Genomic DNA, 27,995 nt, shown 5'->3' on the forward strand with positions numbered 1-27,995 from the left:
ATCCGGAAGTGCTCTCGGCTAGGCGCGGCCTCCTCCGCGCTGAAAGACTACTTCTGGGGTCGTAGGAGCAGCTCGTCGGCAGCTGTGGCGGCGGTGAGGGTGGCAACAGGCTGGGTGTGGGGCTTCCAAGGAGGAGGCTGGTTGGGTGCGGGGTCCCGGAGCCGCATCCTCGCGGCCAGGTTCGCAGGGGTGGGAGATAAGCGATCTGGGGCTGGGCGACGGACTCCTCGCGGTTGGGCGCTCAGGCTGTGGAACCGCTTTGCTTAGTGAAGCGCTACGTTTGTGTTAGGAAAGCTCGTCAGGGACGAGACTTTGTCAACTTAGCGCATGTTTACACTAAACTTGTTCGTGGGAGGACGTGAGAGCGCTTATTGCCCTGTAGAGACAGCCTATTAATAATGATAGTGATGATGTAAACAACCACAAGTACTAACAGTAGCTGTTACCCATGACCCCTCTCGTGCATCGTTCCATTGCATCTTTATAGGAAACCTGTCAAATAGGTATTTCTAGCCGCGTTTTGCAGACGAGGAGACGGAAACGGGTGAATTAACTTCCTGATAATCACTGCAGCACAGAGTCGGCAGGAAGTCGCTTTAACTCCAGGCCCTTGCTCTTGGTTGCTAAGCTTAAGCTCTGTCTGTCCTGGGAGCTGTGTGGCTGGAAGTTCTCGAACAAAATGAGGGGAGTGTGTGCGCGCGTGTTCGTTAAGTGTATACATTTTTCGTTTTTAAAAAATGACTCAGCCCTTTATTTTTGCTTGTAAGGTTCCAGTTCTTGGAGTTTTCTCCTCCAATTATGAAAATAACACACGTAACTACAGAATACTTGGAAAACTTATAAAAGCATTAAATAGTGCCAGTCCGTGTACTTGGTATTTATTCCTCTTCCCCCACCTTTCCTGTTAGAATCTATTATGAATCCATTGAAAATAGGGGTGGTGTAGCCATCTAAAAAGGAATAAACAGCCAACACCACAAAAACTTCCCACCTAGGTTAAATATCGAGCACATTCTAGATGCTCATTAAATCTTTGTTACACAAATGAAAGAATATCAACAACCAGCGTTTAGTATTTTAGCGTCTGTCCTCCAGTCTTGTAAAATTATTTATGTAGTATGTATATAATATATACTATGTGTAGTGTGCTATATTTAAAATATATATATTGGTATTACTGAGTTGTAATTTGGAGAGCATTAGGAGAGTAAAAAGATAGTTTAAAATGTACATATTCAGTTTCATAAGACTGTTAAATTTGATGCAAGAACTGTGTAGTCTTTCCTTTTAGGCCCTTAGAGTGAAATGGGGCAGAGATTGTATCTTTATTTCTCAATTTCTAGAGCTTGGTACCTACTAGGCACTCAACAAATGTTTGTAAGCTAATGAATAAATGAGTGAATATTACAGGCTTCGTTGGTCTGTCTATGGGTAATTGTATCTAGATTGTTTTTTTCTATGTGTTTTGGGAATTGTATATATATCATATAATCATATGACCTAGGATCCATGGTGTTTTATGAAAATCTAACTTTCTAGCCTATGCTTTCCCGCCATTCTTTTCCCTGTCGTATTTACTACTGCTATCTGTCCATATTCCATACTGTCTGTCATACCTCAGGCCTTTGATCTTTCCCTTGTCTTCTTTCCACACCTTTGAATTCTCTCATTGACATCTTAATCTGTCAAAATCCTAAGTGCTCTTTAAAACAGGCATTGGAAGCTCTGATGCCTGCTTTAAAGCATCTGAGATTCCAATGCCTATAGGGGCTAATCAGTTAACATAAACAGTCAAGGTGTTTTGGGTGGAGATTTTTTTTTAAAGATTTAATTTATTTATTTTTAGGGAGGGAAAGAGAGGGAGAAAAAGAGGGAAACAACAATGTGTGGTTGTCTCTCTCACGCCCCCTGCTGGGGACCTGGCATGCAACCCAGGCATGTGCCCTAGACTGGGAATCCAACCAGTAACTTTAGTTTACAGGCAGGCACTCAATCCACTGAACCACACCAGCCAGGGCTGGGTGGAGATTATTTGTAAACAAAATTTGACTTTTAAATGTTAGCAATTGATATTTTAAAAGTGTTTAAACACTGTACAGGCCAAATAAAATCATCTGAAGGGTGGATTTGGATCTCAAAATCCCAGTTTGTGGCCAGTATTCTATGTTTATTTTAGATATGTTGTCCATGAATATTATTCCCTGTTTCTAGCAGACCTCTTTCTCTCTATTAGAATTTTGTATATACCTCAAGTATAGTGCTCCTTCCAAGCTGCCTTCATTGTTACTATGCCTCCCTTTTCTAGTACATTAGAAATATTTTTATGGTATGGATTGGGTCTAATTCTACAGTTAGTGTATAGTGGTACAAAAATCTGTGCTTATACATATCTAAGGTCTTATTGTGTGTATATGTATGTATGTACATATCAGATACATTTATGTCTTCTCTGGTGATGTTTGGGTATCCTGCGAACCAGCATTTGTTCTTTATAAAAACACCAATAGTAGCTTGACTTTAATTGCCAAAGAGCTGTACTTCTGAAGGAGTTGAATTGGTTAGCATTGCTTTTCAGTTGGTGGTCTGGTGTAAATCATATCTGATGGAATGCTTAATGAGTAATAAAATTTTTTAAAATGTCAGTATAAAAGGAAAAATTGATAAATTGGGCCTCATTGAAATCAAAATGTTTTGCTTTTGAAAGACCCATTAAAGAGGATGAAAAGATAAGCTACAAACTGGGATGAAATATTTGCAAATCACATGTCTGACAAAAGACTTGAATGTAGAATATAAAAGGAGCTCTCAAAACTCCACAGTAAAAGATAAAATCCAATTAGAAAATGAGCAAAAGATACAAATAGGTATTTCACTCAAGAGTATATACAGATGGCAAATGAGCACATGACAAGATGTTCAGTACCATTAGCAACTAGAGAAATGCAATTTAAAGCCATGGTGAGATATCATTACACACCTCTCAGAATGGCTCAAGTAAATAAAACCACCAAATGCTGGTAAGAGTGTAGAGAAACTTGATCACTCATGTGTTGCTGGTGGGAATGCTATTTTGGAAAAGAGTATGACAATTTGTTATAAAATTAAATAAGTACCAGTGATAGAACTCTTGGTTATTCCAGAGAAATGAAAGCTTATGTTTTCATAAAAAGTTGTACATGAATGTTCATAGCTGTTTTATTTGTAATAGCGCCAAACTGGAAACAGCTCTGATATTCTTCAACAGCTATAAATGATGGAGCAAAGTGAGATACAGACATACCAAGGAATACTACTTAGCAATAAAAAGAAACAACAACTTAGGTGGATCTTGAGGGTCTTATGCTAAGTGAAAAAAAGTTGATCTCAAAAGGTTACATACTCTATGGTTGCATTTGTATAACATTTTGAAATGACATTATAGAGATGAACAGATTAGTGTTTGCCATAAGATAGGAGGAAGAAGGGATGTCACTATAAAAGAATAACCCAAGTGATCCTTACGATTGAACGTTTCTGTATCCTGATGGCTGATGGTCACAGAAATCTATATGTGATAAATTTTCTTAGAAATAATTACACATGCACAAAATGAACTGTTGAAATCCGAGTAAGGTCAGTGGATTGTCTATCAATATTCTGGTTGTGATATAGTATAATTGTACAAATTGTTACCATTGGGGAAAACTCAATGAAGACTATATCAGATTTCTCTATTATTTCTTAAACCTGCATGTGAGTTTGTGATAATCTCAAAATAAAAGTTTTTTAAAAATAACTTATACAAAAACCCTAAATAATTAATTTTTTCTTGGGCCTTTATTTTACCAGGTGATGATCTAATCATGTCAGATAAAGATGATGTTGAGACTCCAGTGATAACTGAAGCAGCCCCCAACCTTGAAGATGGGAACTGTGAGCCAGCCAAGAATTCTGAGTCTGTTGACCAAAGTGTCAAGCCAGAGAGCAAACCAGAACCTGTAGTTTCTACTAGGAAGAGACCAGAGTCCAAACCTTCCAGTGACCTTGAAACTTCAGAAGTTCTTCCAGTTCAAGCACCAGAGGCTGCGGGCAAAGTAGAGTATCTATTAAAAAATGGAATCAATGTCAATTTAGGATTGTACCTATTTCTTTCCTTTTATAACCATAAAACATAATACTCTCAGTTTTGTAAATGAGTGTCTGTGCTGTGTGGTGCTTACATGCAAGTTATATATATCTATCAGTCAAACACTACATTTCTTTAGCCAAATAGTATGTATTTGTTTGCTCATACTTTTGGCCAGTAATTTTTAGATGCTTTGTCTATAGGCTCTTATTATCCTCTAATTTTTTAATTTTCCTTTGCCTTTTGTTTTTACGGCTACTGGGAAAAATAGGAGACTGTTTCCAAAGATGTACCCCAGACTGGATGGGGCTTTTGGGGCAGCTGGGGCAAGTCCTTACTTTCCTCAGCCTCAGCTACGGTAGCGACAGTAGGTAAGGTCATCGGTTATTTTATGAATTTTTGTGTGTATTTTGCTAGAGATCTGTGTTAAAAATGATTTTATTAATTTCTCTTTTATGTTTTCTTTATTGTTTGAGGATGCATTAGTAATGATTATTATAGCCACCAGAATTTGCAGCATTTCCTCCTTAGAAGGTTGATGTTCAGGCCTTGTTAATGTAAAACTGTTCTTTGGTGAGAATGAATTTTTTTTTTCTTTTGGTAAAGATACATTCCCAAAGATTATACAAGACCAAAGTAAAATGTTCCTGTGGCTGTAATGAAATTAAAAATCTATGGCTTTGATTTTTGGTTTGTTCAGTTTTGGTGACTAATAGCAAGTAATATTGAAATATAAAGATGTTACCATTTTTCTCATTAGGACAAGGTATTACAAATGTCATTGAGAAGGCAGAGATTTCCCTTGGAATCCCTAGTCCCAGTGAAATTTCAAGTGAGAGCCAGTATGCAACAGGTCAGTATACAGAAACATGAAGACCCAGAATTAGGTATCAGAGTGGAATGGTTGATCTCATTTTTTAGTAGAAAATCATTGAGTGTCTGATATTCAGGGCATGATGGGACTGGTGAGAAAGGGAAGTGGAATCTTCGGCTGAGAGAAGTCCGTGTTGTTTCACCACTCATGTGTCTCTTTACTTTCTTCATCTGGAAAGTGGGATGATATTATGTATTTCATAGGATTTTTATAAACCTTAAATCATTAAGACCATGAACATAGAATGTAAATATTGCCCATTATATTGCTTGAAATAATTAGAGTTTAAGAAGACTTAGCTCAATTTGAAACTATTGTGGTACAAAAAAGTATTTTAATGTGTTAATGTTGGGGGTGTATTTTTTCCGTGCTTGGATATTTATGAAGGTGGAATTGAATTCTGTAGGCCTGCCTTGACCAAGTGGAAACCTTTTTAAGTCTAAAGGGCAGAGTTGTAACCAGGGATCAAGAAGGCCTTGCTTGACAAAATAGAAAGCTTTTTCAGGGCCGGAGTTTGTTTCATACCTCAGGGACTTTATTACCTCCCATTCTTGTTTTCCTCTGCTCACCTGTATCATTTTTCTTTTGAATCAGCTGTGTGCAAAGTCAAGAAGTAAGTGCAAAGTCAGGATGTCATTTATCCTTCCTTTAAAGAGAGGAAAAGTTTTCCCAGCAGCCCCCTGCATATTTCTCAGATTTCAGTAGCTGTAACAGGATCTTGTGTTCTTGCTGAAGCAACAAGAGGTGCTAGGAGAGTGAGTTTTGGTCATTATAATAAATCTCCATATCAGGAGGTGGGTTTAGCAGGCAAGGAAAAGGGGATTAGAAATGGGTTTGAATAGATAACAGCAGTATCTTCTGCAAGACCTAAAGGATGTCTACTGCACGAGCCATGTTTTAAGAAGGACATTGAGAAATTGGAGGGGGGGGGGCGGGGAACTTGCATGAACCCTGGAAAAAGTGAGCTAGATAGACAGAACTAATGTTTTACAAGAGAAAGTAGAAAGCATCATGGATATCAAATCTGGAAATCTGGGAAAAGGAGATTAGGAGAATAGGTTGGTTCTTTTCATGCGTCTGAAGACTACTGTGGAGAAGAGGTTTATTTGTGGCTCATGAAGAGAAAACTATTACTGCTGGAAGTTACATGTACTTAGATTTTAGTTCAATAAAGAGTTTTTAAAAGAGTTAAAAGATTATAAAGAACTAAAGTTCCTGAGGAGGGGGGTTAATTCTGCTGCTGAAGATGTTGTAATTGGGAGGTCTCTTTTCAGAACTTTAAGGCAAACCAAAGGCCACCAGTGGAAATCAATGATCTTTTAGGGATGGGGCAGGGGTGGAGTGTTTGGTCCAAAGACTATGATTGAATATACTTGATAATGAGAGGAAAGACCAGTAATCAAGGAAATAAGAAATAAATGGTGTGACCTGAGATTCACACTATTTGTTGAGCGTTTACCCTTTGTTCTTTTATGCTTTTGAGCCCCACAGTCCTTTGCCATTTGTAAAACTGGGGGAATATGCCAAATGAATACATTAGTGGGTTGAGAAATAAAGCATGTTTTATGCTTGTATTTGCATCAATGCTCGTTTCCTTTCCTAGTGTAGTTAAGCATTGTCATCAGGCATCAAAACTATTGTAGGAAGATTATTTTTCTGAACTCAATTCAACCTATTCAACAAAAATTTATTGAGTGTCTACTTGTGCAAGGCACTATTCTAAGTGCTGAGGAGGCACCAGTGAACAAACCAAACAAGGTATGTACGTCAGTGGTAAAATGAAACGAAAAAAATATATGTATTTTTTGGATCTCATGCATGAACCATTGTTGAAAGAACTAACCAGAGCACAAATCAGTTGAAGCCAAATGTGATTGAGGTTCATGCAAAGGACTGGGAACTTTGAGCAATTAACTTATGTTTTCATGAAGGAAAATATTTGAGTTGGATCTTGAGAATGGGTATGGTTTTGACAGATGGAGAAGCTGTGGTGTAGGGATTTTGAGGTTAAGGGAGCAGCATGTATTTAAAAAAAGTGAGAGGGCGTGAGGGTATCTGGGAGAGAGAGAAACCCAGGATTTGTAGAGGGATGGAGGGAGAGACAAGCTTGAAAAGTGGGCTACGTGTCATAGAGATTTTTGTTTATCAAAGAAAAAATAATCACTTTTAAAAAAATTTGAAAATACTAATAATGATCATTATAGAAAAACTTAGTAAAAAATAAAAAAAGAAGAAAAAAGAACTAAAAGCAAATAAGTGAAAAAATCAGATTCCATCCAGAAATAACACTTCAGTGTGTATCATCCCAAATTTTTTTGTGAACATAAACATGCACATTTAGAAAACTGTAATTGTACCTACTTTTTAAAAACCTATTACATTCTGTGTCAGTAATATGCCTATGTCATCCTTTTTAATAGCCTCAGGGAATTCCATCTATGTAGGTATATTTTGAAGATACAATTAATCACTTTTTTGAAGCATAATAAATAACATTATACTTCTACCTATGTCTTTTTGCAATTAGTTTCTAATAGAAAATTCTAAACCTGGAATTGCTGAGTTAAAGGGTACTTACAGATAAAATTTAGATGCATTTTGCCAGATTACTGTCTAAATAACATTCTTTGAAGAAAAAAAGGAAAACCTTTTTTTCCTGTTTATACTCCATGCATGTTTAAAAATGTGAAGAGGAATCGTATATTTATCCACATAATTACCATTTCTTATGCTCACCATTCTTTTGTGTATATTAAAGTTTTCAGCTGATACCATTTTCCTTCAGCTTTAGGAATTTCCTTTACATTTCTTTTTAATGCAGGTTTGCTAACAATGAGTTCTCTCAAACTTTGAAAAAAATTTTTTAAGATTTTTATTTATTTATTTATTTATTTTTAGAGAGGGGGAAGGTAGGGAGAAAGAGAGGAAGAGAAACATCAGTGAGAGAGAGAGAGAGAGAGAGAGAGAGAGAGAGAGAGAGAGAGAGAGAGAGACATTGATTGGTTGCCTCTTGCACGTACCCCAACAAGGGACCGAACCCAGAACCCAGGCATGTGCCCTGAACAGAAATTGAACTGGTGACCTTTTGCTTTGCTGGACAATGCCCAACCATCTGAGCTACACTCGTCAGAGCTGTTTAAAAATGTTTTTATTTCTATTTTTGAGGACTTTTATTGGATATAGAATTTCAGGATGACATTTTTCTCCCCTTTTTATCAGTTAAAAGTGGCATCCAATTGTGTTCTGGCTTACATTCTTTCTGTTGGGAATTGGCTTCTACAATTTCTATTTATCACTGCTCTTCAGCAGTTTTGATCATGATGCATTTTTCTTTGGGTGTATTCTGCTGTAGATTCATCAGACTTCATGGATTTATGAGATTTAATGGGATTTGGAAATGTTCGGCTATTGCTCCTTCATATAATATTTCTGTCCCCAGGTTTTCCCCCTGGTAATCCAGTCACACGTTTCTTAGACAGTGATTGTCCCACAATCACTGAGGTTCTATTCATTATTTAAGCCTTCTTTCTCTGTGCTTCAGTGTTGATCATTTTTACTGTTGTCTTCAAGTTCACTGGTGTTTTCATTTGCTGTGTCTAATGCTGTTAGGTCCATTCAATGATTTTTTAATTTCAGATAATGTATTTTCAACTCTAGGAATCCTATTTGCTTTTTTTATATATCTTCCACTTATCGCTTTCTTATGTACATATTTTAGTGTCCTTGTCTGCTAATTCTATCATCTGTTACTTTTTATTAATTTTTAAATTTGAAGACCTGTACTATGTTTTTTTCTTATATATGTATACACAGTAAAGTTTAATTTATGAATTAGGCAGAGTTTATCTGTGTTACTTGAATCTGTTTCTATTGACCATTTATTTAATTGGATGCTGGACAATACAAATGTTACACTGTTGAGTAGATTTTGTTGTCTTTTAAAGGGTCTGAATTTTGTTTGGCAGGCAGTTAAGATATTTGTAGCTTACATTGATCCTTTTAAGGCTTATTTTTGAGCTTCTTTAAGGTGAATCTGAAGCAGCCATTACTCTTAAGTGCCTGTGATCTGTCTGAAGTCTACCTAAGTCCAGGGTGTTTAACTAGACCTCTTGAGTTAAACTCTGATTGGTCAGGAGTCAGGTGTCCTGTAGCCTAGCATGACCTTTGGGCGTTGTTTAGTTTATAGCTCCTTGGTAGTTTTTGTCCAGAATCAGGGAGTCTTCCAGTGCATAAATAGCTTAGTATTTAACCAAAGACTCAGGAACACTCCTTTATAGATTCCTGGAACTACTTACCTCCCCAGTACTCCGACCTGCAAATTCTAGGTGCTTCAGCCTTCCTAGGGTAAAATTTAAAATAGACTGGATTTTGAAAAGTTATGTTTATTGAGCTGTAATTTACATATAGCAAAGGTCACTCTTTCTAAGTTGTAGTTCTACATGTTTTGGCAAACACACAATCCTGTTTACAATATATGATCACAGTTCATTGTGATTATACAGATAGAGAATATTTTCTATATGTAGGCAATCAAGATACAAGAATATTTTCATTATTCTACAGCAGTCCCCTTGTGTGTCCACCTACTCTCAGTTCCTGACAATCACTGATCTCAGCTTGCTGATTCTATAGTTTACTTTGTCCAGCAGGTCATGTAAATAGAATCATACAGTATAAGCCTGTTGTTATATCAACAATTTTTGTAAAAGGCTGGGTTTTATTTCTGAAATGAAGAAAAAGCTATGTTACCTTTTATTTTAAAATAGGCAAATAGTTTAATAACACAAAAAGGGCTAGTACCTTGTGTGTGAGAAGTAGGGTCTAATTTTTTAAAAATTCACATAGGTGCTAACAAAGCAAAACTATATATGAACCATCTCTTCATGTTTATACATCTCCTCCCTCCTGTAGGGGAGACACATGCCAAAGAGAATGAAAACTCCCCAGTGATTGGACCGTTTGGTGTATTCTCGACCATCTCCACGGCTGTACAGAGCACAGTGAGTATAAAGGGCCAGGTGTCCTCCCTTCCATGATTAGACTGGGTTTTTGTCCTTCTCTCTTCCTTGAAAAGCCATGGAGACTAATTACTCTTACAGCATTCCAAATCACTGAAGATCAGTTACTTTGATCTTAGGGGTAGAGTGAGAGCTACTTGAAAACTTATTTATCCTGTTTAAAGGAGGGTGCAGGAAGTGAAATGTAACAGAGGCAGTGAGTATTTTATGGACTAGGAATTCTTAGTTTGGCGGCCATTGAAAACTTCTTTACGAAAATATTTTCCACATAATTGCATCTTTTAGGCAAAAGGGAAATATATTTATGATGGATACTTGTAAAACTATATATGATTAGAAACATTTTTTAAAGGGTAATATTAAATATCTTTCCGATATGAGGATAGATAGCTGATACTTTTAAATTTTAACTTTTTATTGAAATATAATACATATATAGAAAAGTGAAGTCCTTAGTGTTCAGTTTGAATTTTCACAATGTAAGCACGTTCGGAACAAGAAACAACATGATGGTGTGTCAGATGTCCTGCCATGCCCTCTCCCCATCTTCTGTGCCTCCCCCACTCTTGCTATCAAGATAACCACAATCCTGACTTCTACTGTCATAGATTAATTTTGCCTGCTTTTAAACTTTATATAAATGGAATCATACAGAATGTACTGTTGTGTCTGGCTTCTTTCCCTCAACATTGTGTTTGTATGATTTATTCACGGTGAAGTTTGTGTGGCATATCTATTTTCTGTGTTCCATTGTGTGACTCTGATATTTATTCATTCCACAGTTATTGAATATGGGGGTAATTTCTAGTTTTTAGCTTTTACAAAAAGGCTGCTGTGAGCATTCTTATGTGTCTTTTGATGAACCTCTGTACAAATGTCTACTGAGTATGTAACCCTTTGTGGAATTGCTGGGTCACAGGATATTCATAGGTTCAGTTGTAGTAGATGACAACGGTTTTCCAAAGTAGTTATGCCAATTTATATTCTCACAAGCAATGTATGATTGTTTCAGTTGCTTTACATTCTTGCCTGTACTTGGTATTGTGAGGCATTATTTTATATAGTCAAAACATGCAGGTGTCTTTTTTCAATATTATTATAATGAGATTGCATGTGTTTTCTAGGGAAAGACCGTTATCAGTGGGGGTTTGGATGCCTTAGAATTCATTGGGAAAAAGACAATGGATGTAATAGCAGAAGGGGATCCTGGATTTAAAAGAACCAAGGATCTGATGAACCGGAATTCTACACTGTCTCAGGTACTGTCTTTACCAGTATGCTTCCTGTTTCTGTTTTGATCTGTATTTTTGCCTCTTGTAACTCAGAACATTGTTAACGCTTCCTTTAGAAGAGTTTTAAGATTTTTTAATTAAGGCTTTTTTTTTGGGGGGGGGGCATGGATTGGAGAGGAGGAAGAGCTCTAAAGCTTAGAAAACTCCCCAGTTCTTCCCCCCCCCCCCCCGCTTTCCTTTCTGCAGGCACCTTGTCAGTGCAGTGTAAGATGCCAAGTCCTTTCAGAGTTGTTTATTAGATTAATATTTAAACTACTTTCAGAGAAACACCTGGTTCCTTGGGTTTATTTACCCTGTCTGGAATCAAATTACGTGTGATCATTTTTTCCCTGCAGCTCCTGAGCCTATCAGATTTGAATCACAAAGCCAAGAATGAAAGGGTAGTAGCTCTGTTTTGTTGACCATCTCAGCTCTGCTTCCCTCTGCTCTCAGAACTCACCCTTAAGCTCTCATTACTTGTCCCAAGGTAAAGCCTCTATCTCTTTTTCAGGTTTTACGAGAGGCAAAGGAGAAAGAAGAGCAGTGGACCACCAATGAGGTTACTATGGAAACGGACAAGAAAACTCATTATGGGCTACTCTTTGATGAATTTCAAGGCCTTTCACATCTAGAAGCTCTGGAGATGCTTTCCCGAGAAAGTGAAGTAAAGGTGATTCTAAACCAAAAATTTCAACTGGAATAGTCTTCAGTAGTTTTTCTTTTCTTTTTTGTGCAGTTAGAAGATGAAATTTCAGATAGAGCCTTGAGACTCTGAGAATACCATGCCAAAACAAACTAAAAACTAATGTTTGAACTAATTGCTAGAAACAGAGTGAGTCAAGTGTTATTTCTCTAAATTTAAACAAAAAAGGAGAAATTAACAAAGAAGTCTTAATAGCACATTTGTTATTTTTTCTTCACCTTGGTCTTTTTAAAATTCTTTTTTTTTTTCTTTTTTTTTTTAGTGTCTTTGGCTTAAGCTGCCAATTTGGATACAGTTAACTGTTAGCTTTTAATTAATTCAAGATTATTTTATTTCCCCCCTAATTTATAAGCCATTGTTAAGCACTAATAATTTGCAGACATTTCTGTCTTATATTATTTCTGGAAGTACAAATTCTACCTTTCTGTAATGACCAGCTTGTTATATTAAGATTCTTAAGGAACAGATTATGGTGGCTGGTGAGCTCATAATTTTGATTTTAATTTGATCTATAGCCTCTTCTCCATTCGAGAATTTTTTCTTCTTTTTTTATACTCCCACAACTTATTATTTTATGTTATATTGATTCAGGTGAAATCTATCCTTAATTCTCTAAGTGGAGAAGAATTAGAGACTCTAAAACTTGAATTGGATCAGCTGAAAGAAGCATTTTCCCTGGCAGAGTTCTCTGAGGAAGAGGAGGAAGAGAAAAAAGGTAATAGGAAAACCCAGCACCTGAGTGGGAAGTATGTATGTAGTGTGTTTAAATGCATTATATTGTCCTTAACATAAACTGTTTTCTCTCTGATTACACTAGCCCGATTTCCCTGTTTTCATTTAGAATTTTCATGCAAATTCCCTGCATCCTTGCCCCTTGACCGGGTATGGTGAGCAGCTGCCCTTGTGTGTGTCTCCCCACCTGCAGCCTTCTGTCCCCAAATTCTTTGTGGCTTCTCCACCAAACAGCATATTATAACAGATTGAATGTAAGAAAGATTTAAAAACCTGTCTTTAAACTAAACATTAAAGGGTTTTTGCAAAGATCTAAAACATGGCACTCGTCTCACTAAAATTTTTCTTTTTTGGGAAATATAATATTCTTTAAAAGTATGTTAGTTATTTTTAAAAGTATATTTGTGTTAATGAATAGTGGGTTTATTGTTATTTTTATGAATTAATAAATACCTCAAACATTTTAGTTTAAATTTTTAAGATGATAAATGTTGATTTGATACATAAAGTACATTGAAAGAGAGCCTTTGGGGCTCTCAGAAAGTTTTAAGAGTGTAAAGGGGTCCTGAGACCAAACTGTTTCTGATCTGCTAGGTTAAATTCTCCTAAACTGCTACACCTTTAGAAATGTCTCTAATGGTTTTTTTAGAATTGTGCATTGTTATTTCCTTCTGTGCATTTATCTGCCCATTTAGAAATTCTCTTCACTGTCATTGAGCTTGCTTCTGACACTCTTCTCTAAACCTCACTTCCCATTTCTAATCTGTTATGGGTGGAAAACCAGATAACTAGTCTTATTTAAATTGTGTTAAAAGCAGAGTGCTCTGAGTGAGAGTCTTGGGATCTTTCCTGTGAGAGAAGAAAGTAAAGTTGAATGTCGGCATTCTGGACTGAGACGGACTTTTCTTTTTTGTTCCCATTTGTGTTCTGCTCTGTGTTCTAAGAAGTTAGACTGGCGGGTTATGTGACATTTTAACTCTATGTCAAGAATCCTGTTAAGAAATGGTTTTTGAAAGTAAGCTTTTGAAACTGTCTTGAGAAGGCAGTATAGCCTGGTGGGTGAAAGTTGGAGTTAGACCTGGGTTCAGAATGAAGATCTACCATTTACTAAGCCATGCAACCTGGGGAAGTTACTTAACGCTGTCTGTACCGCAACTGTAAGAAGAGGATGCTAATTCCTCTCAGATTGTTAGAAGGACTAAATGAAATAAATGTAATTTGTGCCACATCATAAGCACTCAACAAATCATGGCTATTATTTTCATTATTAGGATGGCATAAGTAAATACAGGGTCCGGCAGAAGTGACACCTGCTTGAGTGTGGTTGGTAGGATGATAATATGGGTGTACGAATTTATAGTTTTAATTTGAATATTTCACCTAAAATGTCCTATGGTGTGCTTGAGTGTGATAGTGTTATGCTACAGAATTACATGCTTATGATTTTGCAGTAAAAGATTTTGTAATAAAAAAGAGGCATTATTTGTGCTGGATCCAGCAGATAAAGATCCACATTTTAAAGGTCTCACTTAGCAGGAAACCCATAAATTAATTTTGATTTGCTTAAGTTGCTTTATTGTTCCTAACCAAGGCCTGGTGTGACAGTCTCTAGTTATTTATAAACTTATTTGTTCATAGTGCCATTAACTGCATTTGTTCAATGTAATCAACATCTGTCTTTGTATAGTAATCAGAAATCTCGATCTTTAAATACCATTCAGAGGACTCTGAGGGAGATTTGAAAGAGATAGATTTGTGTTCTAGGATATTTTTCTCTTCAGCCCATTTGCCAGAGATCAGGGCTCTGCAGAAACGGCAGTGCAGTACTGCACGCCCCTGTTCCTAACAGCCCTCCCAGTGATTTTGGTTGAGGATGCAGCACTGACCTTGGTATTTAATTGCATCTCAACGATGTTGATTTTTAAGAAAAGGTGGTGGTAGCAGAGCAGAGAAAACCACAGAAGCTGGGTCTGGTGATATTGGTTTTCTTATATTCTATCAACCCTTAGCCCTCATCCCTCTATTTTACACACCTGACCGCTTTGCTTTGGAAGGAGGCTTCCTGGTTGGGGAGACATTATTAGCCTGTCTCCTGAGTCCCTGCAAAGGACTGGCCCTGTCTCCTTCATATACTTTTATTCTAATGCAACAGCTACTTTTCATGCTCAGATCTGTGGGGGAGCACATGACAGTGATCTCCGAACATTTTTTGATCAACCCTTAGCAGTAGGAGTTTTTTTGAGCACTTAGATCTAATATATCCATATTTGAATATTTATAAATTATACACATGTAAATAGTATAGGAATAATTATTTATATTCTAAAGTATACCCTAAAATAGAATTTTTAAGAGAATGAGATAAATGTCTATAAATTAAAATTTCATTTTTCCCCCTGCACTCTGTTGGATTATTTTGTGGTCCCCGTTGGGTGCGTCTGTCCCAGTGTTTTCAGATTCATCCCTTGCACTCACATAATTTTGAGCTTAGCTGGGAAAACAAAATGCCTGCCTAAGAGTCAGGTTTTATATTTTTAGACAGTAAGATATGATTAGGAGTTGTTTCTATAAGTTATATCAGTTACAGTTGTATCATTTAGAAAGATCAGCTTTTCCCAAAACCATTACATCCAGGATCACTAAGCCATTTGAATTCTCTGCCTTAGCTGCCAGAGAAGGACCAAAGAATGGCAGATGGAGAAGAGCCAAGATAGAATTTTTTTTCTCTTAAGGATTTTGGAGAAAATGCTGCTATTAAGCAGTAATAATTTGCTCTGAAAGACCATGAAGAGGTGCCTAAGAAAGACTCATAGAGATTGTTAGTGCTAGAAGATTTCTGTGTATAAGAGTTGTCTACGCATTCTGTGGTACAGAGAAACCTTGGGCTGGGCTTCAAAAGGGATATTGGATAGGATTCAGATAAAAAGAGTGGAAAAGACTACTTTCTGACCTTGACTCCCCTGTTTACGTGTGTGTTTCCCTCATGTGAGTATCCCGTGTTCCCCATTGTCTCTCATCAGGCTCATTCCAGCAGCCTCCTTACCCTCCTTTCAACATTCTGGAATCGCTCCTTTCTATCGACCTTTTTTTTTTTTTTCCTGCATTCTGGATTATTGCCTTAGTCTTCCTGCCTCCCTTCCTGTTCCCCTTTCAATCTGCCCCTCTCCCCCAGGAGCCAAAGTTGATCTTGACATATCTGTCTATGTTTAAAACCATTCAGTGGCTCCTCGTTCCCTTAATTAAGAGTTTGAGTTCCTCAGCATGGTTTATGAGGCCCCCTATTACCTGGATCCTGCTTACTTTACCTTCATTTTACCTCTCTTCTTTCTCTTATACTAAGATACTCCCAACCATATTAAACATCTAACCATGCTTTCTTTCACGTTGGATTTTTGTCCTTGTTTTCTATGCCTGAAACTCTTTCCATTCTCTTAACTAACTTGTACTCATTTTCTTTTTTTTGTCCCAGTTTAGAATTTAAATTGGGACACTTCCTTGGAAGCACATGCATAGTACCTGCTCAGGACTCTGCCTTCAGTAGTTGTCCATTTATTCTTCTGGGATGTAATACAAAGAGCACAGGATTTGAATTGGGGGGCAGAAAGGACAAAATTTGACTCCTAATTTGTTACGAGATTTGTGGGGGGAAAATTAACCTCTTCAAGCTCTAGTTTCTTCATCTCAAAAAAGGGATAATGACACTCTTTTTATAAGTCCATTGCAAGAATTCATTGGTATACTTACCAGAATTCTGTAAGCACTAAAGCACTGTGCTCATTATTACTGTTATTATACCGCTCTTATTACTACTGCTGCTACTACGATTCCTCCTCTTCTTGTTCTCTTGCCCTACCCTTCCTGTCCCCATGATCTTCACTCACCCATCTTTCTGCAGTGTTTTACATGGGACTTTTTTTTTCCTTTTTTTTTAAGGGGATGAAGACTTTACCAAAGAGATAACAGAGCTATTTTCCCAGCTTCATGTATCCTCCAAACCAGAGAAACTTGTGAGGGTAAGTGATTATTTCTTGGTGATTTTCTTTCTTTTTCTTTTTTCACTTGTATGGATTCAGTGGATAAAAAAGATAAAATTACAAATTCCTGGTAAGGATGTCACCAAAATCGAGGGTACATTCTGAGTTTCATACCTTTTGCCTGCTCCCTGCTCACAGGGGAACATGCTGAACACATCTGCACCCCTTCCCATGCCCCTGGAACACACACATGTGCCGTCCTCACCTGTTTTTATTTGGAATGCTTTGATTGCCTGAAAGTTGGAATTAGGTTGCAGAGCTGGTCAACTAAAGTTGGCGGTGCTCACTTCACCGCCTTCGGGATACCACCTGGCTAGCCTTGATGTAGGTTTTAACTGTTTGCAGCGCCCTGAACGTTTCACAGATGGTGGGTTGTGGCCCCTGCCCTTAGGAAGCTGGAGGTCGCCATTGCCCAGAGCCCAGTGACTCAGATAATGACCATTTAGCTTGTGGAAACGAGAGAGTCCCATGGCCTAGGCCTTGGTCTTAGGTGGTGGTCACTGAACTGTCTTTACACATCGGGGATTTGGAGGGATCTTAGGCAAAGCCTGAACCCACATAGCACTTAGGCCAATGCCAGTGAATGGGACATGATGGCCTGGATCTTGGGCTGCTTGCTGCCCCTTCACCCTCCTCTCCCAATCTCCAGAAACACTTTGGGACCAGTTAACAGCAGGTGTACACTGTTCCCTGGCCAGGGACAGCTGGTAGCCCCACCTAAAAGGCTCAGTCTCAATGATATATCTGTAATAAAAACTAATATTCCTTCACTTCTCAGTTGGAATATTCTCAAAGTTGTCTCTGGTTTCCTGTTGCCTGGTTACATCTCTGAACACATTCTGTCTATAAGTTACTCAAATGGACACCTTCATTTAATGACAATAAACATTTCCTTACAAACCAGGACTAAGTTGCAAATGACAGAAACTCAAGTCAGACTAGCTTAAGAAAAAACAGGCATTTGTTTGGTCAAGAAACTCTAAAATCAAGGGGCAAGACTGGTTTCAAGCAGGGCTCTCTGCCCAGAAGCCTGCCCTTCTCCATCTCTTGACCTGCTTGCTTCTCTGTTCGGCTTCCTTCTTAGGGGAGCTTTTCCACGTGTTGGTAAGAGCACTACTGGAAGCCTCAGGGTAACTTTTTCCAGTTGAGTAACTCCATCAGAAAGAAGACTTCCCTTTCCCAGTAATTTTATCAGATGTCCTGAGGCTGATGCCCATTCATCTAGCTTAGGTCACTTTTTCATCCATGAACTAATAATCACTGTATAGGGCTGGGGGATTAATATTCCTAGTAGCTAAACATGAACTATTTGTTAGCCTTGGAACCACATGAGCTAAGAAAAATCCAAAGCCTACTACTGACAGAAAGGAGATGCAGAGGCCGGGTAAAAGGAGTACACGCTCTCTGCAGTGTGCCAGGCGCTGCGTGTGCATGTCTAGCTAAGACACTCCACAGCCCTTCTCTAATAAAGTAGTTTATTAAGGAGATAGTCACATGGTAAATTTCAATGTACTTTGGTAAGTACTAGTGAAGGGATGCTCAGAGGACTGTGAACATACAAAGAAGAGTTGTTCAGATAGCCAGTCTCCTGGAAGGCCTTTGAATGTTACAAGGAAGAGACGATGTTTGAGTGGAGGGATTAAGCAAAAAGAAGAAGGACTCATGGACATGGACAACAATGTGGTGCTTGCCGGGAGCAGGAGGGAACAAGGGGACTAAATGGTAGTGGAAAAAATACAATAAAGATTAAATTGTAAAAAAAGGAAAATTAAGAGCTATCCTGATTTAGGAGAAAAAAAAAATGGGAAGGGCATTCTGGACTAGGGATAGGTGAACAAAGGACAGGCAGGTTATAGGCTGTTTCTATCAGATCGTAAAGCGGAAAGTGGGAAGAGATGAAGCTGGGGACATAGGTAGGGTTTAGGTCATGGGGAGTTCTTAAAATCATATGAAACAGAGTGGTCTCGTCGATGAGTCATTGAAGGAAAGAGGAACGATCAACTCTGGGCTTAGGTAGAGCATTATGGAAGATGGATTTAAGATGAACCGGGTCAGAAGTAGGGAGACTAATCAGAGTGCTATTGTCCCAAAGTGGATCTAAAATTGAGTGGTGATAGTAGAAAGAGGAGGGGCTGATTGGAGAAGTATGTAAAGTAAACTCAGACCATCTTGGTGACTGACTGGGAAGGGAGGAATCTAGGATGGCTCACATATGGTGGCTTCGGTGACTGAGATATGTTTGTTTCTCTGAAGCTCTGGGGAATAAAGAGGATTAAAAACTTTGGGAGAGAAAGGCAGTTCACATTTTGTACATGTTGTACGTGGGATGCCTATAGAATATCCTGATACATAGGTCCAGCAGGCAGTTGGAACATGCTGTTTTCAGGAGAGGTCAGTGCTGGAATTAAGGATTTAGGAGTCAGCAGCAGGCAGGGCACAGTTAAAATCACTGCATTAGGGTGGGTGGAGAGGGAGAATAGGGTGAGACGAGAGCCAAAGCCGGAACTCCAGGTAACACTGGTGTTTAAGGGACTGCCAAAGGAGGCCAGTAACTACAAGAGACTAAGGAGGCATGCTCATAAGGGTGGGGGAGAACCAGGAGATAGTAGTATTACAAAAGTTAAAGAGACCTAGAAACATCCCAAAAGTCCATCATCAGAACGGGTAGATTGTGGTATATGTATAAAATGAAGTACTTCACAGCAGTAAATAAGAACGAACTGCTGATGCATGCAACAGTTACGTGGATAAATCCAACAGGCAGTAGGTTGTGCATAAGAAACCAAACACAAATTAGAGCATGCTTATGATTCCATTTACGTGGATTTTAAGAGCAGGTAAAATTAATGTATAGTGAGACGGAAGAGTGGTTACCTTTGGGTAGGGGGAGGAAGACTCCCTTTGAGCAGTATTGCCTACGAAGGGGTTTGGGGGACCTGCTAGGGTGATGGGAATGTTTTTTATCTTGATCTAGGTCACAGATAGATAGCCATGTACACATGTAAACAGTTCCTGAGTTGTGCTCTGAAGATTTGTGCACTTTACTGTATTTAAGTTATATCTCAGTTTTTAAAAAAGCCAAAGGATTAGAGAATTCAAGAAGGCATGAGTGGACAGCAGTGTTAAGTGTTCTAGAGAGATCTAGTAAGTCAAGTACTGAAAAGCTGGGTGTTTTGTTCGGATAAGAATAAAAGCACCTAATTTCATGATGCTAACATGTTCTTGATCAGTGCACAATAATCCTGGTGAGCTGAATTGAATTGTTAATGAACAGTAATCTTTTTTTGTATTCAGGCAAGAAGTACAGCCTATGAGTGGATCAGGACATCTCTGGAGAAGCCATTAGAAGAGAAGGAAGAAGGAGAAAAACAGTTGGAAGGGGAAAAAGCTGAACAAATCAATAAAAATTCAGTAGAGGTAATCAAAGCAAATAAGGTCTCATTTTTTGGTGGGTTTTTTTGTTTTGTTTGTTTTTTCCTCTTTTTAAAGACTTGGGATGTGGGGGTATTGTAGTCAGGGACCTAAGCGCTTTGCATGTTATTGCACTGCCATCCATAGTTTCTACCTTGTGTTCCAAGATTGCATCATCCTAGTTCCAGACTATAGGATAGAAAGAAGGAGTGAAGAAAAAGACAAAGGTACATGTGTGGTGTCCTGAGGCTTTCCAGAAGCTGCCGCAAGACTCTTTAAATCTTTTGGTGAAAACTTAGTCACATTATCACACCTGACTTCAGGGCAGCCTGTTTTTCAGCTGTGAGTCCAGCTGTAAAGCTGTAGTACCACTGTGGAAGAAGAGTTTTGATAAAGAATTTCAAGGTACTGAATCCTTCAGTATGAGAGAAACAAGATAGTGTGATATCCTCTAAGATTAAAACAACAACAACAACAACAACAACCCTATGCTTTGTTTTGTTCTATCCAGGATATCCATGCATTTGCAATCCGGAGCCTAGCAGAACTGACTGCCTACTCAATTGAACTGTTTCACAAAACAGCCGCTCTTGTTCTGCATGGCCGGAGACAGGAAGTAACAGCCATAGAAAGAAGCAAAACCCTTTCCCAGTAAGTGAAATAAGTGTCCTTCCAAATGACGCAGATTGCTGAAAGAGTTTTCTTGGCTTATTTCCAAAGCTTTAGAAACTTTCCTTTCAACAAGATATGATACTATTCACACTGTACCGTTCACACTGTATTAGAGGTTTGCTCATTTGGGGTTTTAGATAGTTTGTAGCCAAGTGTGGTATTTCTTTTTACTGAACCATAAGTCTACATTATAATTCTGTCCTCTTTATTAACTACTTTTTACTCTGAAAATTAGTTCTTTTCTGGTTTATAGTCTTAATAGGAATAGAATTTTAGGTAAAGAAAAGAAGAAAATAGTTCTAGGAATCTCAATTCTGGATAATGAAGTTACTGAATGCTGCATATATGTCAGGCACCATGCTGAGGGATTTATATGTATCATTCTAATTTTTATAACAACCCTAAATGATAGGAAAGCTTTAAAAATGAAGTAATGCACATTTAAGAGAAATAAGTTGCCCCAGTTATGCAGACTAGGAGGTAAACCCCCTTTTCCACTATATTAGTGATTTTGAACAAAAACTTCAAAAGTAATAGAATTCATGTAGTCATAGGAAGGAAAAAAAGAGGCATTACTTTTAAATAAATCTCTTAATTGAATGATGAGAATTTTCATTGGAAAAAAATGCGTGAGAAAATGTCCAGTACGCTACTGTTGGCAGGGACTTTTGATGTTCTCCAGACCTCTTTTTCACCTGCAGTTTGATGCCCCGCTGTAACATCCTACAAAGAGGGGCCTGGCTTTGCCTTGAACATCCTTAGGATGGGGGACTCAGAACCCCAGAGCAGCCTGTCCCGTGGGAAAATGGCTGTTTGTACTGAGCGGAACGCTCTTCGTCGTGGCTCACTCCCTCACTGAATTTCCCCTCAAGGCTGCCTCCTTTCACCACCCAATCTAAACTAGTGTCTTCTGCTACTTTCTAATCCTTCACTTGCTTTATTTTTGTAGCTTGTATCACCACCTAGTATATACGTGTGTGTGTGTGTGTATAGATATGTGGATGTGTGTATGTTTATATATGTTTATATGTATAGTATATGTGTGTATATGTAAACATATACTCACATCTATCCATCTATATATACATATATAGTCTCCCCCTTAATTAGAAGGTCAGTTAGAATACATGAAAATTGGGACTTTGCTTATTTACTGATCCATCCCCAGGACTTAGAATCAGGCACAAAGAAGACTTTGAAAAAATATTTGTTGAATGAGTGCATATTTTAAATATATTTCTCAATAGAATGTAGGATCTTTTAAGTATTATTTTGTCTCCTTAAAATGTATTTTAGTTATTTTCTTTGGTTTACCTTGAAAGTATATTACTTTCTAGAGGATTTTGTAGAAAAGTTTTTTTCTAAGGAGAGAGCGTACTCTTCCTGTAGCATAAACGCTTACTCAGATGGGTTCTCAAATACATTAGGCGGCTGATGTAGGCCTATTTATCCCCCTTAAAAGCTTCCTTCTTTCACATTTAGTACCAGGAGTGATTTGTTTTCTTCTGGCAGTTGTTAAGTAGAGCTTATTAAAACAAAGAGGGAAAGAAAAATAAAAAAGGAACCCTCCTGACATTTGTACCTTCTTTTCTAGGATGACAGTTGTGTTGTGTAAAGAGTTGTCCTCTCTGTCTAAAGAGTTTACCACCTGCCTAACAGCTGCTGGGGTAAGAATTCGTGCCTGGTATTGGGCTAATGTCTGTTTTGTTTTTTAATACAGCTCTATTGAGATACAGTTTACATGCCATAACTCTTGCCCATTTTAGTGTACAATTCATTAGTTTTATAGTATACTTATAGAATTGTGCAACCATTGCCATAGTCTAATTTTAGACTATTTTCTCATTTCCCAGAAAACCTCATACCATTAGCAGTCATTCCCTTTACCCCCATATTCTTCAGTCCTTAAGAAACACTTATCTACTTTCTATCTCTAGATTTGCCTATTCTGGATATTTACTATAAAGGGGATCATACAATATGTAGTGTTTTGTGTCTGGTTTCTTCACTTAACGTAATGTTCTTAAGGTTCGTCCACATTATATCACTTTTTATTACCAAATAATATACTATCTCATGGATATATACCATATCCCTATGTATATCCTTATGCCAGTACCATAATGTTTTGATTAGTATAGCTTTGTAATAGGTTTTAAAATCAAGAAGTATAAGTCTTCCAACTTGGTTCTTCTTTTTCAAGATTATTTTTGTATTTGGGCCCTATGGTTTTCTATATGAATTTTAGGAATAGCTTGTTTATGTTTGATTTTTTTTCTTTCACTTTTGTTCTCTCCTTTTATGAAGTCATTTTTGTTCTCTCTTTTTATGAAGGCTACAGTGTATTTTGTGCTGTCCTCTAAGACTTGTATTAGAAATGGAGTCCTTGATAAAAAGAAGAATCTCAAAGTTTGACTAGTTTTAAGGAGTAGTATCTTAGACTCAGGCAACTCTCATATTTTGCAGTAGCTAGCCAGTAGAAGAGTTATAGTTAAAGCTGAAGGTGTGTGTGTGTGTTTTTTTTTTAAGGAATTATAACAATTTACTGAGGGTGTATGAATTATGGAAAATAATCCAGAAATCAGTAATCACAAATTGGGATAAAATGAAGGGCATCTTAAATGAGCAAGTAAAAATTACTTTGTAGTAAATTTCGGTCATAGTGTAGAGAACAGATTGGTGCTTGCCAGATGTAGGAGGTGGAGGTGGACAAAGTGTGTGAAGACAGTCAAAAGTTACAAACTTCAGTTGTAAAATAGGTCACGGGGGTGAAATGTATAACATGGTGACTATAGTTAATAATACCGTATTGTATATTTGAAAGTAGCTAAAAGAGTAGATCTTAAAAGTTTTCATCCCAAGAAAAACATTTTTTTACCCAGACTTACTGTGGTGATCACTTTATATATTTGCAGATGTCAAATCATTAATGTTATATACCTGCAACTATAGTGTTATATGTCAATTATACCTCAATTAAAGTAAAATTTACTGTATAGTAAGTATATATAAGTGTCACTGCAGCAGCAAAGTTAATTCTGGGTCCTTAAATTTATTTCAGTTAAGAGCATGGCCCAAATTTAATTTCTTATTTTGAATTCAGATTAAACCTTACGATACAATCTAATGATACAGCTTCTCTTTTCCTCTTACACTTTCTGTAGAAGAGCTCTTGGGTTTCCTGAAGTTAATCTTTTGAGGCCAAATCTTTCCATGTGTTTCATAAAGATGCTTTAACCCAATAAGTCAACACATGGGAGTAATAAATTTGCATTATTTATTTTCATGGTTTTCAAATAGCCCTCTTAAAAACCATTGAATATTTTGAGCACATGTTTCCATATCTGCATATTTTGTCTTAAAATTTTTCTAAAGTTTTCTTGTCAGATGTACCATGTCTACCCCCTCTTCCAAAATGAAAATACTTTTTTAAATCAATTAAAAAAATACAAAAGTATACATTTATCAATTTGGATAGCACAAAGATATAGATACAAGAAAATGTAAAACACTTCCAGAGATGGCATTTTGCTCTCTCAGTCCAGACTTTTTCTGTGCTTACATTTGTGTGTGGGTGTGTATGTTATATGTATGCATGTGTGTGCATGCATGTGTTTCAAAGGGAGGGTCATACCATGTTTATTGCTTTTTTAATTTGCTGTATTTACCACTTTATCCTTTATTCTAGGTCAAAGAAAAGGCAGACATCCTTAATCCGTTAATTACTGCAGTATTTCTAGAGGTTAGTAGTAATTGTTTTTAAGTCTCTAACTTCTGAGCATTTTGTATTAACTCTTCTTAAGTCTTTATTTTTTGGCTTTTTTGTTTTTTCCACGAGATTGGTAGGTTAGCCATGTTGATGCATATATGACCAAAATGATGTGTATCTGATGAATATTCCCTGTTCATTAATTACAAAATATAAAAGATGAAGCTGCTGGGTAAAATGCACCGGAAAAAGTAGTATTATAAATTGTCGTTAGTTAGTACTAGTACTTGGCAGTTAACGGACAATTCTCAGTAACAAAACACCTTTTGGAGACCAGCGGGTAAACCTAAAGGGTTGAAAATTAAAAACAGGCAAGCACTGCTTCTTAAAGAACTAAGGTTTATGTGGGATTGATTAAGACGAAACAAAACATTTGTCCTTTTCTTGCCAAGAAATTAGCTTTGTTTCGTCAAAGAGGTGGCCATATTTATGTAATCCTCAGTCCATTAGATTTAAGGAGATGGGTTGGGTAAATCCATGGAAAAGGGCAGGTACGAGAGGAGCCCATAATGGGTTATATTGATTCCATGGATAACACTTTCTGGATTTTGTGTTTTAAGATCTCTATCTTATAAATTAATTGTGTGAATGATTTAGATGTTTGATGATTTGTTTAAAACATGTATGTAAGTCCAGGGATGGGGAGAAAATATATTTGATAATTGGTTAGGTTTTTAATATCAATTGAAAAAGACTTTTTTTTTTTTTTTTGCTACCAGACTGTTACTTTAGTTTTAAATTATTTTAAAGTCACCACCAATGAAGTGCCTTTAGTTTTTTAACTGCACAATTTTTCTTGAACAATCACGGAGATTATTTTGATCATTTAAACAATTTTTTTTTAAAAACAAGTTTGTGATTTAATAGATGGCAGAGCAGTATAGGTGAAAGAAGTGTGCAAGCCAGGAGCCCAGCCCTGTCCTGGACCTTTCCTGATTTTTGCTGTATGACCCCACACCAGGCATTTACCTTCTTGTTAATCTCATCATCTTTATTTACAAAATGAGAGATTTAACTAGAAAGTCTCTGAGGTCTTGTTTGGCTTGAAAATTCAGTATCAAATGTCACACTGAAGTTTAAATAGGAGTACTTGCCATTGGAAAACTCAAAAGAGGTAAACTCACTTGATAGGGGTTCTCTATTGCTATTTTGAGTTGGTTGTTTTTGCTTACAGATTTGAAATGCTTGTCCTTGAAATTATACATTTTATCTGAATGTAATGAACTCTTTGTTGTTACTCTTTTGGAAGATCAGAATTTGTCAGATATAAAAGAAGTCTGGCAAAATCTGAGCAAAATTTCATAATGCTTCTCCTAAATATGTTTATTCTACTAGATAGAAAATTATACCTATACTGTATCACCTTTGAGAGCCGTATTCCTTGTTTATATTTGTGAGCATCTATCTTGTGTTCCCTGGTTAAGTCCATAAAAGAAGAATGATCACAGTGGGCTGGAAATCCTATTGGTGTAGGATTTATAGGCTTGTGAAATCCTCTTTGAGTAATTAACTAAAATGCTGTGGCAGGATCTTCCCATTCAATCAAGGAATAACTAGCCTTTGAATGCCAAATTTGAGCAGGATGCCAAAGATGGCTATTATATCTGATGGGCAAGTTGGACAAAAATGCTGACATTCTTTTTTGGTGCTTTCATACCATGTTAAGAGCTAGATCATTCTTTTCCCCTGTAGCATTACCAAAATGGTTAAATCTGCCCTTATTTGCCAGGCTACAGATGCAATTAGATTTATAAAAATTAATCTTTTTGTTGTTGTTGTTGTCTTTTGGTATATTTCTTCTTTTATGTGACTGATTTTTTTTTTTCTTTTCTTTCTTTCTTTCTTTTTTCCCCCCAATCCCGACAGGCATCAAATAGTGCTTCCTATATTCAGGATGCCTTTCAGCTACTCCTACCTGTGCTGGAGATCTCGCTCATTGAGAACAAGACTGAGTTGCCGGAGGCATGAGCTGCAGGGCCAGAAGCTTTGTCAGGACGTCGAAGAGCAGGGAAGATTGACCTGAGACTTGTGATGGCCAAGAAATGCCACTCTATTTTGGGTACCCTTGCAGAAGTGAGGGAGAAGAGTTATTTTAGTATATAAAAATTCAGGCAGGATAGCGGTTTTACAGGAAGTTTGTTGCCTTCACTGTTTGGCTGAAGCATTCAGATTTTCACACTGCTCTCCCCAGTTGTTATAATTAATAAATTATTTGAAAAGAAACTTTTTAAAGAATGTTCAAAAATAATATCTGTAGGTAAAGGTTAGTGGGACATTCAGGCAAAAATACTGTCTTTTTCTTTGATGGTGCAGAACACTAACAATTTTGTCAAGGATACAGTCTTGCAGCCCATGGAAATAATTGGTTGTTAAGCAAAAGAAAAAGTATTTAATTTAGTATTCTAGAATTCATGTGCTTAATCTGTTAATGCCACGCACTTTCTTTAATAAAATCTATGGCTTTTAAGAAACTGAGCATATATAAACTCCATAATGATTACCCTTTATTACACAAATTCCTGGAATTGGTTAGAAAGTTTCATCTGCTTTTAAATTCTCAGCAGATAGTTGCTGTTGAGGAGGATCTTACAGAATATACTTGTAGCCCCAGGAATTAACTGTAGCAATAGCAATGTGCCCTTTGGCTTCAGATTGCTCTCCCCCTCTGAGATAACAAGCTTCAAGTTGTAGTCGACCTCCAACTCAGCTGGATTCAAGACCAATAAGTGCCATGTAGAGAAAAAGTTTCATGTTTGCAGATACTCTTGAGTCTCTACAGGATGTTTTTCATGCATATCCCATGTGCAGGATAAACTCTTTAAGAGCCAGCTCCAAGGAGTGTTGAAGCACTTTAGGAATGGGGTTTTTGTTGTTTGAATATTGTTGAAGTGGACTCTAGAGTCCCATAGAAATGATGTTCATTTATAACAGGACAGGATTTAAACTGTTAGGTATGGTATATTTTTCCTCATTCTTTTTGTTTTAATGTATTCTTTAGCATGTTTATAAATACAGCTTTATCCTTTAGATCTTCGGCCTCCTTTTTACTCTCTGACAATTTAAGAGACTAAGAGGGTGTCATCTTTCTACAAGTTAATTTGGCATTAACTTTTTTAAAAAGTTCTTCAACTTTGCAGTTTTTAATGATTTAGAAAACTTTTGAGTTCTGCTATTCATCCTCTAAAAACTTTAAATAAAATGTAATAATTGTTTAAGTTGATCTTTTTTATGTTTTTAAAAATGAGCTGCAATATCTTTCTGAGACCAAAGAAATAGAAAAGCCATAACATAAATTGATATCAAGACTGTTTGTACGTAGTCACCTCATTTGGGGTCGGGGGCAGTTGGTAAGCAAGGAGGTACACCAAGAGAACTGAAATGAGCTCTGCTTATATTCTCTTCTAAA

General features: G+C 37.2%; 1 protein-coding gene across 2 annotated transcripts; it reads left to right on the top strand.

Annotated features, from left to right (window-relative positions):
* The first annotated feature begins 13 nt into the window (after positions 1-13).
* Positions 14-27,995, top strand: FAM114A2 (family with sequence similarity 114 member A2). 2 transcript variants are annotated; one of them, XM_054568138.1, is made up of 14 exons: positions 14-179; positions 3,829-4,073; positions 4,377-4,476; positions 4,866-4,958; positions 9,891-9,979; positions 11,122-11,256; positions 11,780-11,938; positions 12,563-12,686; positions 16,637-16,716; positions 20,032-20,154; positions 20,660-20,799; positions 22,415-22,487; positions 24,509-24,562; positions 26,456-27,995. In XM_054568138.1, exons 2-14 carry the CDS (start codon positions 3,843-3,845, stop codon positions 26,555-26,557), a joined length of 1,503 nt encoding a protein of 500 aa, XP_054424113.1. In that variant the 5' UTR covers positions 14-179; positions 3,829-3,842; the 3' UTR covers positions 26,558-27,995. The 2 variants fall into 2 exon arrangements, with proteins under 2 accessions (XP_054424113.1, XP_054424114.1); XM_054568139.1 differs by having other exon boundaries at positions 14-93.

Source organism: Pteronotus mesoamericanus, unplaced genomic scaffold (assembly GCF_021234165.1).
Source record: "Pteronotus mesoamericanus isolate MK-2021 breed Mesoamerican mustached bat unplaced genomic scaffold, CSHL_Meso_final contig_2, whole genome shotgun sequence".
Taxonomy (NCBI): Eukaryota; Metazoa; Chordata; class Mammalia; order Chiroptera; family Mormoopidae; genus Pteronotus; species Pteronotus mesoamericanus.